Source organism: Conger conger, chromosome 18 (genome assembly GCF_963514075.1).
Source record: "Conger conger chromosome 18, fConCon1.1, whole genome shotgun sequence".
NCBI lineage: Eukaryota > Metazoa > Chordata > Actinopteri > Anguilliformes > Congridae > Conger > Conger conger.
Window position 1 is genome coordinate 20857830 of NC_083777.1, and position 15839 is coordinate 20873668.

At 42.7% G+C, this 15839-nt stretch overlaps 1 protein-coding gene across 14 annotated transcripts in view; it reads left to right on the plus strand.

The window, feature by feature from the left end:
- The window catches only part of LOC133117972 (ankyrin-3-like), a 135484-nt gene that overhangs the window by 107733 nt on the left and 11912 nt on the right, over positions 1–15839 (plus strand). For 6 of the 14 annotated variants that reach the window (XM_061227538.1, XM_061227542.1, XM_061227544.1 and 3 more), the window contains 9 exons: positions 154–361; positions 1041–1137; positions 1550–1778; positions 2343–2468; positions 3266–3388; positions 3830–3856; positions 4954–5035; positions 14112–14186; positions 14907–15038. In XM_061227538.1, coding sequence (XP_061083522.1) covers positions 154–361; positions 1041–1137; positions 1550–1778; positions 2343–2468; positions 3266–3388; positions 3830–3856; positions 4954–5035; positions 14112–14186; positions 14907–15038 — 1099 coding nt within the window. The remainder of the gene's footprint in view (positions 1–153; positions 362–1040; positions 1138–1549; positions 1779–2342; positions 2469–3265; positions 3389–3829; positions 3857–4953; positions 5036–14111; positions 14187–14906; positions 15039–15839) is intronic. The other 8 variants (XM_061227540.1, XM_061227545.1, XM_061227551.1 and 5 more) reach the window with 3 other exon arrangements.

Here is a 15839-nt window from a genome sequence, read left to right on the forward strand (position 1 = left end):
ATGCAAATGGCTTGAAGTTCACTTAATCGAAAAGTTCCGTCTATGTTCCTTATATTTCCGGTAATTTCCTGCATTGAATGTACTGAATTGATATTAACACTATGACTATGTAAACTGCGGTAACACAGCTGCTCTCTCTCTCTCTGTGCAAAGGCCCAGCCTGTCCCAGACGAGCTGGTGAAGAAGATTGTGGGGAGCAGGGCCACGTTCAGCCCCATCGTGACCGTCGAGCCTCGGAGGAGGAAGTTCCACAAGCCCATCACCATGACCATCCCCGTCCCGCCGCCGTCGGGGGAGGGGATTTCCAACGGCTACCGAGGGGACAGCGCCCCCTGCCTGCGGCTCCTGTGCAGCATTACAGGCAAGTGCAACTCAGAGAGGTAAAGCCCAGTCAAATAGATAATTGTTTTGGATTCAAATACTTTTCTACACTTTAGTGAGATTGTCTGCTCTATTGGAAGCTGTGAAATCCTCTCACAAAAAGGCTGCAAATCTGAATCCAAAACAATTATGTATTTGACCCAGGTCTGACTAAGCCCTCTGCTGTAACTCTATTTTTGTTTTACGACTTATGTTTCAGTTGGCAGGCCAAACATCAGACCTCCCTTTTGCCTCTGCGTGTGTTAAATCTTCAAGTAGACACTTAATCTTAAATAATAGGAAGAAAAGCAAACATGAAACACTGGAGACATGGGTCTCCAACTGACACCCGGAGTTAACTTGAGTTCCCATGAGTAAGCAATAAAAATTAAGTGTAAGCAATAAAATTTGAGGGCGCCTCAGTAACTCTGGAATTAAGTACCTATTTCAATGCCATGCCGCCTAAAAGCTGGAACGGAAATGTGTGAGGTCTGCTTAATTATAATAGTCTATTCAGTATCATGCTGACTAAATGGCCATTGGGCACACAGTGCTGGAAAGTGCGTTGTTTAGTTGGGCAGGTGTGCAGCCAGAGATGGCAGGTTACTCTGTGCTACTCTTATGTTGACACTGAGCATTTGAGAATACGGCGGTGCATAATGAGCAGATTTGTTTTTCAGGGGGAACGTCACCAGCCCAGTGGGAAGACATTACAGGGACCACGCCTCTATCCTTTGTGACCGAATGTGTCTCCTTTACCACCAATGTCTCTGCCAGGTAAGGCCACTGCAGAACATGTGTTTCAGTCTAATACTGGTGTACAGAGCTCATGGTAGGACTGCAGAAGAGGTCACCTGATCTCAGCTGATATCACGGCTTAGCTGGGAATCTGGTAATAAAAATGTTCCATGTGGTTCTGCGCTTTCATGGAATTCATAATTTTCCTCCTCCTCCTTATTCTGGTAGTAATGATTCTACATGAGTTACCACCACCATTATGATCGCTATGGCAACCTTTATGTGACGCACATGCAGTCCGTACAGTGTCTCAAAGCATACAAAGAATACTGTTAAGAGTGAAAGCAATTCAAAATTCCCTTTTCAGGAAAAAGGAGTTAGTGTTCTTGGCAGCGTGTCTGTTCCAGTACACTGTATACATTATTGAGCCTTTTTCCCATTCCTCTGGAAGGTTTTGGTTAGCGGACTGCCACCAGCTCCCAGAGACCGTGGGCTTGGCTGCCCAGCTGTACCGCGAGCTCATCTGCGTCCCGTACATGGCCAAGTTCGTGGTGTTCGCCAAGATGAACGACCCGGTGGAGTCCCGCCTGCGGTGCTTCTGCATGACCGACGACAAGGTGGACAAAACCCTGGAGCAGCAGGAGAACTTCGAGGAGGTGGCCAGGAGCAAAGACATCGAGGTGCGCTCGGTTTCCCGACAGAGGAGCGAGCTGCTCTGTTCGCCACGTGGCTCATGGACACGTTTTCTAATTGCGCGGCACCAGAAACAACCTGATATGCAAACTGTTAGATTTTTTAGACGCATCCTGAACGTCCAGGTTTTGCGTACCGATGGCCTATTTCACTAAATGAATGGATAGAACTGGTGACGCTTCCACAGATTACCTAGAAATTCAGCTGTCACAGTAGATTAGTAGTTTAAGACAGTCGTAAATAGTCACTTTGTCAATCTTTTTATCTATTTTTCTGTGATCCTGCTGTGTCCAGAGACCTCAGGGTGTGAAATGCACATGTCTAGGGATAGTCTCTTAACTGAATACCACATTTTTTCAGTGTTCCACCTGATGTTGTAGACCTTAGATAATGTAGATATATTTCACTAAATGACTGTACAATTTGGCATCGGGATTTGTAACTTCATAAACGTAAATCATGAAATCATTGAAATACGGGGAAAAAAATCTTGTCTTTTAAATACTGTTCACAAATTGTTCGAGTTTAATGGCCATGCTGTTGTCCTACAGGTTCTGGAAGGAAAGCCCATACATGTGGATTGCTATGGCAATGTGGCTCCTCTGATCAAAACTGGACAGCAGCTAGTGTTCAATTTTTATGCATTCAAAGAAAACAGGCTTCCATTTTGCGTGAAGGTAAAGCACATGGCTATCATCTCTCTGTGAGCCCTGTTTGGTGTGGTGCAACGGAATGATAAACCATTTGCTGCTTTTATTATCTAATTTATTATTATTTCATTATTTCTTTTTTTTAATTTGTCAAATTGAAAAAATTCTAAGCTAAAATTCATTTTGATTTATCTTGACATTTCTTTCCCCGTAATGAATTTACTTACAAGCACTACTTTTGGCTGTAATCGCAAGAAGTGGTATACATATTTTTTCTTATACTTTGGCTTGATTGCATTTGGGTGTTGGATGTGGCAGTTACTTTTTAAGTTGCATCATTCTGTACCCTATATACAAAAAACATTTTGGCATTAGTAAAGATTATGGGTTCCATTAGTGTGATTGCGAAGCAACACACTACTCTTATTCTTTAGCTTTATTTATTATTATTTAAAATGTTTTCCGTATCTGTATAAGCAATATTTGTCATGAGATCTCAGAATAGATCATTTTAACAGGTGCATTAAATGTTTTATTTTGATTAGCATTTTTGTACACATCATTATTATTATTAAGCAATTATTTAAAGCAGAGTCTAACCCCTGTGGTTTATGAATACAGGTTCTGTGCTGGATGTTACATTTTCTTATTTTCTATTTAAATGTAAAATAATAAATTCATATTTATATGTTTATATATTTTTTATTTAATTCATTGTTTTCTCTTGTTAAAACAACAAATTATGAATGTTGTATATTTACCATTTCAGATATGGAATTGCATATTTACAGTATATACATAACTGTTTTCTTATGTCTCTGTAGATCAGGGATGTCAGTCAAGAACCCTGTGGGAGATTGTCATTCCTTAAAGAGCCAAAGACCGCTAAAGGTCTTCCACAGACTGCTATCTGCAATCTGAACATCGCACTGCCAACTCTAAAGAAGGTAAGGCTGTATTTCAGTAGCTGTTCCTGTGTCATGTCATATCATCCTCATGACAAGGAAAGATAGGGCAGAGAAGCACATAGGGCCAAACTGGGGCGCCTGCCCTACCTGTGTCTTTTATCTGTTTCGAGCCATTCTGACTCGCGTTTCTGTCCGAATCCGAGTTTCAACCTAGTCCTCGCGCTTGGCTGATGATGCTCCGACTTTGTGTTCAATAATGGCTATTTTTGTTGTTGTTGTCATTTTTTTTTTTTTATCTCTATCCTACTTTTGTGGTAAATGTTGGCCTTTTCCTTTTCGCTCCTTTGCGGGGTTTTGTGGTGTCTTTTTCGGGCCTTACATCATTTGGGCTAGATTGCCCTTTTCACCTCCTGATGTTTCTTTCCCCTGCTGTCCATTGTGCTATTTCCTGTTTCTGCAATGCGTCATGGGAACCAAAAGGAAATGGAGTCAGATCCAGATGAAGAGGTAATTTGAAGCATTCCATTTCAGGTGTTTCTTGTCCCATTTGTGCTAGATTAATCTTCTCTCATACGTTATGGTGCTTTAGCAGATAGAAAGACTACAACATACAGTACTTAGCCATGTAGCAATAGAAAAGACAGCACTTAGTAATAGAAAAGAACGTTCCTTCATCTGCTTTGGTCCTTGTGTCTTGTGGTGAGAGTGGTCTGTGTCACACTTAGATTACGTCTTTTCTCCTCTCTGTCATCCTCTCAGTAACCACTCTGTCATTACACTCTTCTTTAACAAAGCTATGAAAATGGTTGAGCAATCCTTCTCTTAGTTCTTCAGTCAAGATTACATTCTTAACTCAGTATTTATTTCAGCCATTATTTGAGTACTATTTTAGTCATTTGTTAAATAAATAAAAACTTGTTTCTAAGTTGTATTGCTCATCTCTTCTGTCTGCTGCATTCTAAAGTTTTTTTATTTTTTATTTACTCTTTCCATACTCTCTGAAATCAATTAATAAATTAACCCTGATGTGATTAGAATGGTCTTACGTGAACATTCTTATGCTGACGTGATACTGAGAAAAAATTCTAAAAACCGAACCGACCGACTTTCTAAAAAAGGGTTCATAAATAATCACCAATTCTGTCAGAACGAAACCAGTTTAGAAATCTGAGCTGTGACTTGGTCAGAATAGTCCTTTCTAGATGTCAGCAAACATTGAATCTTCCATCAAGACTCATCTAAAAACCATCAGATATTACTTTTGATCACTTTTGATAATGAATGCTCTGATAAACAGAGGTTGTTGAAACATGGCATTGCTAGGGATGCACAATATTAAGCGATTGCATTGGTATCAGCCAATAATGCCTTAACACTCCAATTGGCAATCAAAGCATAGAAGTGCATGTTACACAGAATAAATCATAAGAACGCATACAGCTATTCGTTCATTGGCATTTTACGCAGTATTATGAGTATTGTTTGCAGGTAAATAATTGCTATTTTTCCACATACAATTATCCACATAAGATATGGGTTTCAATAGCAGTGTACTGATGGGCATCTTTACACAGAATTGATTGGGATTTGTGTTGTTGTTGCAGGCCGACAAACCTGAGCGACGGCACACCTTTGCATCTCTAGCCTTACGTAAGCGCTACAGCTATCTGGCCGAGCCTGCAACGAGTGAGTGGGATGCTTTCACTAATGTGCACCAGTTCATCAGTCAAAATTTGCCTTGAAATGATTGAAGTTCACATTCACAAATATACCCCACATATATGATATACTTATTGTTTGTGTCTTGTCTTCTGAATATGGCCGCCATATCTTCAAAATCCACACATACGTTTTTTTTAAACATGGTACACTTTGCATGGTTTGTTGTGACTTTTAATTTGTCATGCTTGCCCACATTTTTTGAAATGTTGCTTCTGTGTTGGAATTTTTTGTTATCTTGTATGTGGGAAAAAAACAACTCAAATAGAGGACAATAGTTGAATTTGATGCATAATACAACATATTTTCTCAAACTAACACTTATTTGTTTTATGCCTACCTCTTTTTTGCCTGGTGATTGTGCCATGTTCCTTGATTTGTTTATCAAAAAAATTGCATGAAAGATTGCAAGATGAGTTTTTTCCAGGTGCTTCACATTTTAAGCTTGAAATGCCAAGTCATCTTGGGTACTCAGCATTGCATGATGGGTATAGGGATACTGGACTGTGTATTCCTGTACGTTTTGCTTTAATACAGGTATGAGGAGGTTTTGTAGTCTTCCGTTTTGTCTAAACGCATTTTTAAAAAAAAGTCCAAAGTAAATGGACTTTCAGGACAAACAGATAAAAGGCACTTTAGCAAAGAGATAAGGAAAGCAGCTCATCATAAGCTAATGAAGTGAAGTTGTTTTATTCTTGTTGTTTGTCTTGACTATTTTTGTTTTGTCTTGTGTCTTGTATTTTTGTGCTTCATTGCTTTTTTTCTTTAGTTTTGTATTTTGTGTTGGTTCATGGACCATTGGATCATCTTTCTTTTGGCTTTATTCAGAAACATCATTTCCCATTTCAAAACCCCATAATTGTATTCTCCTCCTTGTTTAATAATACAGGACTCACTGACCTTTCTTTTCCCTCTGGTCTCTCTGTTTTTCAATCACTTTTGTTGATTTTATGTTGGATTTTAATTTACTCGTTTAAGAAACAGTTGACCGAAGCTCACCAAGAACACTGCCTGCTGGTTACGCTTACAAACCTGTCTTTTCAACAAGATCTTACCAGGCATGGTCGGCTGCTCCTGTTGCCGTCCCTGGGCAAGCAAAATCTGGATTTGGTTCCCTCTCCAGCTCGTCGTCCAACACGCCATCTGCCTCGCCATTAAAGTCAGTGTGGTCAATTACCTCTGCATCTCCAATCAAGTCCACCCTGGGAGCATCAACCGCATCTTCAGTCAAGTCAGTTAGCGATATAGCTTCTCCCATCAGGTCATACAGAACCATTTCTTCCCCAATAAAGACTGTAGCTCAACAAGCTCAGTATCCTGTTCAGGTATCGCCTTCTCTCCTTTCTTCCCCACGTAAAACTGAGACAGACCCTGTGTCTGTGAAGGGACTGGCTGTGTCTCTGGCTTCAAGGACTTCGCCTGTCATGAACTCAGGGTCACTGCTGGAGCGGTCTTCGATTGCCATGACCCCACCTGCGTCTCCAAAGTCCACAGTGAACATGTACAATTTACCATATAAATCGGTCATAGCCTCTGCATCACCTGTGGCGTCGTCTTCAATGAAAAATGTGTCCGGGCTCACCGCAATCAGATCCAGTGCAGATGCTACTGGTGTAACAAAAGGACTGCTGGTTTCATCTCTCTCCTCACCACTAAAATCCTCAGCTCCCCCCTCTGCTGCAGCGCTAATCAATGGATCCGTTTCACCAATCAAATACCATTCTCCGTCAACCCCTCTGTTTTCTGGAGGGATTGGCAGCCTACAGGAAAGGATACAAGCAACGACTCATGCAGCCACAACGAGTATCAGTGCAGCTATGGACGAGGCAGAAAAAACATTCAATTCCTGTTCTGCATCTGGTTATGGAACACTTAAATCCATATCTTCCTCACCTTCCTCATCCTACCAGTCAATAAGATCTTCACCTTCAACATCCATTTATGCGTCCTTGAGGTCTCCTCCGGCTTCCTCAACCACCTCTGTGACATCCAGTACCATCACTGTCCCTGTGTACTCAGTTATAAATGTAATGCCTGAGCCCCAGTTTAAAAAACTTCCCGAAGTCACCAGATCAGCCGCTGCACTCGTGTCTCCTCTAAAGACTAGGAATGTGGAACCCCAAGCCCCAGCCCAGTCATCCTTCTCTAAGACACTGTCCCCAGTAAGATCTTCCCTCTGTCCTGCGGCCCTGAAATCAACTGCTACATCTTCATTATCATCCAGTCAGGAAATTCTGAAGGATGTAGCAGAAATGAAGGAAGACTTAATACGGATGTCTGCGATCTTACAGACAGACAACAGTCCAACAGCTAAAAGCTCCCGGTCAGACTCTCCCAAAGAACAAAAAGTTGAAGATGAAGAACCCTATAGAATTGTTGAGAAGGTAAAGCAGGATCTAGTGAAAGTGAGTGAGATCCTGTCAAAGGATGCACTGAGAGAGAGTAAAACATCCCTTAAAAATAAGAGATCTGACGATGACTGGGTAGAGTTTTCAAAAGATGAGATACAGGAATCTCAGCAGAATGGACGGAGATGTCCTCTGAGCTATGACACTGATGGTTTCCAAGTCAGAACGAAGTCCATAACAGATAGAGATTTCAATCTAGCAAGGGTAGTGGACTACTTGACAAATGATATTGGGGCTAACTCTCTTTCAAAAATTTCAGATGTGAAGTGCAGATACGATGAAGTGAAAAGAGAGGGTGAGGAAAAGCAAAAACGCATTCTCAAACCCACCATGGCTCTGCAGGAACACAAGCTTAAAATGCCCCCCTCAAACATGCGTTCCTCTCCTTCAGAGAAAGAGCTATGCAAACTTGCTGAGGCTTTGTTTGGCACTGATGCCGTAGTGATGTCCCCCGATGACATATCACATGACCAGGATAAGAGCCCTCTCTCAGACAGTGGATTTGAAACCAGGAGTGAAAAGACCCCTTCAGCCCCTCAGAGTGCAGAGAGCACAGGGCCCAAACCTCTATTTCACGATGTCCCTCCAGTCATCACTGAGACACGCACTGAGGTTGTGCATGTCATAAGGAGCTATGAGCCCTCTGAGGAAAGCCAGGAGCCTACAGTTGAAGAATCACGAGTATCAATGTCACCTGCATGCATTCAGACTGAGCTGCAAGCTAACGGGCCCATCAAGGACAAGGCCAAAAGTTTTCAGGTGAAAATGAACTCAGAGGATGACTCTGCAGGCAAAGGTATGTGTGTCAAAGAGGAAACGCACATCACCACCACAACTCGAATGGTGTTCCACAAGCCCCAAGTGAAAGAGTCTGCATCGGAGAGGATAGAGGACACCATGTCAGTTCAAGACATAATGAAAGCATTTCAGTCTGGCAGGGACCCCTCCAGAGAGCTGGCTGGGCTGTTTGAGCACAAAGGCAGTGAGAATCATAAAGGAAATGAATCATCACCCCAACTTCTTGACAAAGACATCAATTCAAAACCCAAAGTGGAAAGAATAATTGAGGTTCACATTGAAAAGGGCAATAAAGCAGAACCAACTGAGGTGATCATACGGGAGACGAAAAATCACCCAGAGAAAGAGATGTACATGTACATGGGGGATCACAGGATAAAGGAGTTACCAAGTAAAGTAGACATGGATGATGATGATGTACAACAGGAAGAGGAGGAGATTACTGGAGAAGAGTCACTTCCTCCCTACCTGGAATCATCCAGAGTAAATACACCAGTGTCACAGGAAGAGGACAGTCGTCCAGGATCTGCACAGCTTATGACTGATGACTCATACAGAACCTTAAAGCTTCTGAGCCAGCACTCTGTTGAATATCACGATGATGACACAACAGAGCACAGAGGAGAGTCGTACAGGTTTGCTGAGAAAATGCTTCTTTCTGAGAAGTTTGACATGTCTCACTCAGACGCAGAGGAGTCGGGGAGCGACCAGACTCATGGCCGAAGCTCAGTGCTGCAGGATACAGAGAGACATAGGAGTGAGAGGGCATCAAATAGTCCCAAAAAAGAGTTCCTTATAAAGTCATCAAGGGATGCATCAGGTAAATGTAATTCTAATGCAGATCAGCACAAACTGACATTGTTGCATTACACAGCAGAACCTGGTAGCCCAAAGCATTCTGTGTGGATGCGCGTTACTGAAGACAAAGTGGACAGGAATAGAGAAAAGCTCATATATGAGGACCGGGTGGATCGTACAGTGAAGGAGGCGGAAGAAAAGCTGAGTGAAGTTTCTCAGTTTTTTCGTGACAAAACAGAGAAACTGAATGATGAGCTACAGTCTCCTGAGAAGAAGGCTTGCAGGGGAAGTGCCAGGGAAACCCGATCGGGACCCAGTTCCACTTGCAGTAGTCCGGAGAGAAAGCACCGCGTGATTGGACCCGGGAATGAGGATTGGGGCAAAGATAGAATGGGAAAACTGTTCAACAGTGAAAGAAAATGTGCCAGTTTGCCAAGCAGTCCAGAGAGACGTATTTTGTCCCAATTTAATGATGACAAACTCAAACAGGGAGATAGCCTATCACAGAGCTCTGACAGTGAGGCTTCTCAACCTTTCCAGCTTAAGTCATCCACAGTGAGCTCTGTAAGACTAAAATTTGAATCAGAAGCTAAAAAACAAGAGTGGGCACAAAAGTTGGGACAAACAAAACCTCCGGTGAAAAAACTGCAGGAAAGTAAACTTCCTGTGTATCAGTTTCTTGCTGGAGAAAGGGCTCTGAAATCTGCAGACACAGCAGACAAAGGGCCAAACCATAGAGACACTGTAGATATTGAAGGCAATGCAATTATTGGACAAAGCACAGATAACAATAAGAATCAGGTCTCTGCAGTAACTGAGAAACAATCAAACCGATCTCCAAAACACTGTCAGGCAACAAATGGCCAGGAACAGGATACAAAGATCTACAAGACCTGGGACAGTCATGGAAATGGAAACAAGAATCAGAAAGACAATCTGTCCCACACGCTCATTCATGGAACATTAAAAGAAGGCAATGGAAATGACATTGAAAATGTGACCACAAGGCAAGAACAAGGACAACTTTTTAAAAATGGGACACTGAACAAGGAAAGGACTGCAAATTCCCCAACAAAAAAAAATATCTACACAGAACTAGTTATTCAAGAAAATGCTGAGAGCTTTGATGCCTGCAACGGGACTCTAAAAAAAAAGACTGATTCCCAAATTCCTATTAGGATGCCCTCTAGTTTTAGAGAGAATAACCAGTTTAAAAAGTCAACACCAGATAGCTTAGTTAAACCCTCTGATAGGAATGGGTCACAAATCCCTTCCTTGTGTAAAAATAGATTAGATAGTAGTGTTGATACAAGCAAATCTAGGACAGATTCATCCATAAGCAAATCTGATTTTTTGGAGCGTAGCCTAGTTACAATATCCAATGACATTGGTGACAGCACTCCGGTAGAGTACATGGAAAAGGTAGCACCCACAGTCAAAGCTGAAAGCTCAAGTGATATAAAAACACTGCCAGTTTATGTCAGCATACAAGTAGGCAAGCAGTATGAGAAAGAAACTGCAGGCGGGCAGCAGGGAACATGCAAAAAAATTGTGAGCCAAGAAAGCCGAACAGTGCATGAGACTCGGGGAATGTTTTATACTGTTAAACAGAAACAACCACCATCTCCCCAAGGCAGCCCTGAAGATGACACACTGGAGCAGGTGTCTTTTATGGACAGCTCGGGAAAAAGTCCCCTAACCCCTGAGACTCCTAGTTCTGAGGAAGTTAGTTATGACCTCACCTCCAGAACCCCAGATTCTCTATTTGGCTTCATGTTAGGCAAAGCCAGTCCAATTGCAGAAGTTGCTGAGGAATTAGAGGACGAAGAAGAAATCCCTTTTTTCCTGAAGGATTCTCCACCAGCCAAGAAAAAATCTTCCCAATCAGAGGTTACAGATGTGAACAAGGATGTAGGAAAGAAAAGTAAGGAAAAGCGAGTTGCATATATTGAATTTCCTCCACCACCTCCATTGGACCCAGAACCATCTGAGACGGAAAAAAGGGCCTCCTGTGCCTCGTCTGAGACAGAGACTGAAATGATGGAGGTGAACCTGCAAGAGGAACATGATAAACACCTCCTAGCAGAGCCCATCATCAGAGTTCAGCCCCCATCCCCTCTACCCACTGTGGTGGGAGATAGTGACTCCAGTGATGACGAGTCTGTATTTCAGCCCATTCCCTTAAAAAAGTACACCTTCAAGATTTCAGAGGAGGACGAGTTGCGCTCCAAGCCTAAAGGGCTAGAAAAGAATGGTAACCAGGATGAAACGGAAATGGGCAATGATGCCAAAGGAGAGGATTTGGACTTTGAGCAAAATGGAAATGATCAGTCTGTTACCGACTGCTCGATCGCAACTACTGCAGAGTTTTCTCATGACACTGATGCAACAGAAATTGATTCCCTTGATGGGTATGACCTTCAGGATGAGGATGATGGACTGAGTGAGAGGGACTCAAAACCATCAAACCTATCCAAAGACAGTAGAAAAGATATGAAGCCGTCCGAACGCTCCTTTAGACTTGAAGTCATTGAGGAAGAGAAAGGTGCAAGTGAAGAAGGGGGAAATGGAGAGGTAAAAGACTCATCTGACAAGTCAGCTGATGAACAGAATGGAATCTACTCTTTGGAAGGACGTCACCCCGATAGACAAGGATTTGGAGAGAGCTATTTCAATTACCAATTAGAGGAGGAGTTTAACACCACTTTTAAAACTGTTGCAACCAAAGGCTTGGACTTTGATCCTTGGCCCAGCAAAGGAGGAGAGGGTGAAGTTTTTGATGCTAGGATAAAAGATGAAGAACCCAAGCCCTTCGGTTTGACTGTAGAGGACAGGTCACAAGCGACTACTCCAGACACTACCCCTGCCAGAACCCCAACAGATGAGAGTACTCCAAGTAGCGAGCCCAACCCCTTCCCCTTTCACGAAGGGAAGATGTTTGAGATGACTCGCGGTGGTGCAATTGACATGAGCAAGCGGGATTTTGTTGAAGAGAGACTTCAGTTTTTTCAGATTGGTGAGCATACTTCTGAAGGGAGGTCAGGGGTCAAGGGGAAAGGGGTCAGGAGTCCAGGGGGAGCTACCTCACAGGCAGGGGACAACGCACTAGAGATAAAGGACAATGCTCCTACTGACACTACGACAACAGTCAAGTGCAATGTCATTCAAACCAGCACTGACTGTCTGAACACACCAACTGGTGACATAATCATAGCGGAGACATCCTCATGTACAATAACAGCCTCCAAAGTTGATTCGAAATTGCGCACCCCTATTAAAATGGGGATCGCAGCTTCCATCACTGTAAAAAAAGACTCTGGTTCAGTTGAATTAACTGACTGTAAAGCAGACTTGTTAGACAGCCAAAGTCCAGAACACTCAGAAATGTACACCGGTAGACTTATAGCATCAAAGCCATCAGAGAGAAGAGATTTCCCAACAGAGAATTGCAATAACAACAACAATCTTGAGTCCTCGAATGTGCAGGCCAATTACATTCAGTGTGGCAGCGTAGTGTTCAATTTGCAGTGCTCGTCAGAACCCACTCTTCAGCAGGTCAGTAGGATTGAGGCCTCCTTCTGCAGGGACTCAGAGAGAATGAAAGGAGAGGGTGAAAAAAGAAAGACCATCGAGTCCAAGGAAACTGAAGTTAGGCCCCCAAAGTCGAGACTGCCAGTCAAAGCCCCAGGCTCAACATCACATGCACTGAGCTCTACAGCACAGGGAAAGCAGAAGCCGAGGCAAGCAGTTAAACCTGAGGTCAGGAAAAGGATAGATAACCCAGCAGTTGTTGAACCCAGGTCTAGAATTCCAGTAAAGGAGGTTAAGAGGAGTAGTGTTAGTTCTCAGGTTTCAGTGCAGATTGTGTCCAGGTCGGTGAGAACCGAGAAAGAGCGAGCTAAGCAGGCCTCCAGGTTGCCTGATAAAGACAGGACCAGTTCCGGCAGTGGCTCGGCGTGTGAGGCAGGCAGGGAAGTGTGCAAACGCTCCATCGAGTACTTTAAGGGCCTTAGCGGGGAGACACTAAAACTGGTGGACCGCCTCTCTGACGAAGAGAAAAAGATGCAGTCAGAAATTTCCGATGAAGACAGCACGTCAAGAAGCACCTCACTGTCGGAGGCCTCTCAGCCTTCCCTTACGTCACGGTCCGCTAGGGAGCGGAAAAGCGACGCGGCGCCCGTGAGAGCGAAGGCTGAGCTGGCCGGCAGTGAGAGGAGGAGGAATAGGCGGACTGGTGGGAATGGAGGCAGTCAGGCTCCCACCGTGGAGATCAAGCCTAGTTTGTAAAACTTTCAACTTGTTGATCTTTAGTGCATGAGCCGTTGTGATTGCCTGTGGCGTGGTTTTAACCGTAGTTAAATGTCATTCCTGTCATTCTGTCATTTCTGTGTGCCGTCTTGTCAGATACCCACAAGTAGTCGGTGACCGCAGCATGCTAGAGTCGATTTATGACCGCTGTGCAGCAGACTAGTCTCCAGTCTGTGTCTGTGCAGGTAGCGAGAGTGCAGTTTTACGACTTTATCAAGTTGCACCACAGAGCCTTGCGGCATTGTTGACAGAGCACACAGGTCGTCCGCATGTGTAGTTCCATTTTAGTGTCAAACCACCTTAGTCTTTTATATGAAGCTTCATAAAGTAAAAAAAAAAAAAAAAAGAAAAAAAAAAACATTGACTCTTGTGGACTTTTTTGTTTCATTTTGTTTGTTTTCCCTGTGAGAGAAATTGCTTGCATAGGTCCACAGGGTACATAATCACAAGCACACCTAGAGCACGAGTGAATTGTCAACAAACTCCAGTCCACAACAAAGTGACTGTTATCCCTTTTCTTGTCATTGTAAATTGGAAATACATTAAAGTACTTCTAGCATTATACCAGGCACTATTCGTAGCTATGTAGGTAAGAGTATTGCATAATAATAGCGAATGGAACACTTGTCCAATTTTCTTAAGACATGTTTGGCCAGAAAAGGGTGCAGTCTCTTTTAATAACTATATTATGTTAATATTTGATTTTAACCATTTTATCTTCTCCACTCTAGGCCCAGAGAGTCCCTGTGAAAGAACTGACCTGCGGATGGCAATCGTAGCTGACCATTTGGGTCTGAGCTGGACCGGTAAGAAACAAAGAATATTCTGCCCCCTAGAGGACTTCACAGTCCCTAGCATCTGCAGTAGTCAAATCAATCTGTTGTACTGTAATTAGCATCTGCAGTTTTCCCAAAGCAGTTTTCTCTCCTGCATTTCAGTCATCCCTTAGAATGAGGTCAGTAGAGCCTTCTTCTGAATGCACACGTTAGATAGTTATCCCATTACATCTGCCCGATGATGCATAACCTTACTGTAATGCACTGTCTGCATTCTGTGTAACCACTAAAATCACAGACGTGTGCCTGAGGCATATTTGTAGTGTTGTGCTATATAATTATTTTATTTAATCTGTGGGATATTGTTAACACTTCATTTATTTTTTTAAACGGGGTGCTTAAAATATTTTATTCAATGCATTCCTGATACTGTTATGGTATCTACATTGTATTATCACACACGTACAACTTTTTACTGATAATGGCATACATATCTTAATTAGTCAAATGTAATACTGCATTTGTAGTGTGCTCTGCACTTACACAACATGCAGTGGTTTTGATGTTAGAAAAGTAATTCCATATTTTTCTGTTTTGACCACTTAAATTAAATTGTTTATTTGAATATGATGGTTGACAGGTCAGGAGGTTTGGGGACCACTGTTGTATATGAGTGCCCTCTACAGGCTGCTCTGTGTCACTGCGCCTGCGAGTGGCTGCATTTCTGAGGGACTGTTTAATTTTTCGCAGAGCTTGCCAGGGAAATGAACTTCTCAGTTGATGAAATAAACCACATCCGAATGGAGAACCCCAACTCATTGACGGCACAGAGTTTCATGCTGTTGAAGAAGTGGGTCAAAAGAGATGGTAATGATGCTACAAGTAAGTGTGAGCGACTGGAAGTGTCTGGAAGCAAGGTGATTCACATAAGATTCGTTATGTCAGCCATTTTGATGTACCTGAATGAACATCAAACTGTAACCTTGGTAATATCTGCATTTCATGGATTTGGGGAAGCAGCGGTGGGTGCACCTGCCTGAGCAATAATATTAGGTCGAATGGGTAAATACATTAGATAACTAAACAGAAAATACAATTATGAAACCAGCACAATAACACAAAGGCCATGTATGTTTTCTAAAGTAATGCATTCAAATTGTATTTAATCTTTTAAAATATATTTAGATTGTTACTGGGTTGCCTACTGGAGGCTAACAGACCATAGGTTGCCTGGCTCATAAGACTACGGCACTGTAAGATGGTGTGAGATAAAATTAGCCAAACTTCCAATCATTTGCTTTGCTAGCTGGGCCAATGGCCAGTCACTTCCTCCGATGAGTCATGAGCTTGTGTAGGTGGTGACCCAATGGGAGTGACTCAACTACTGGCCGACAATGACATGCCAAAAATACTGGTGATAAATAAAGATCTCACAGCCAATGGGACTTTCCAGATGCTTTAAAGTCGGAGTTTCTGTCCGGTATTGATCCAGAGACCACCCACCCAGACTCAAAGGCATCACAGGGACCCCATCATAAGTTAAAAAGGTTTAAAAAATGTTTTTACAATTTTGTAAACATTGCGTGTGGGGCTAGTGGTTGGGGGTGGCGGGGGTTGAGAGAGAATCATGATAGTAGGTAACACATACGATCAAAAGATAGAATTTTGCATCTAATGATAAAA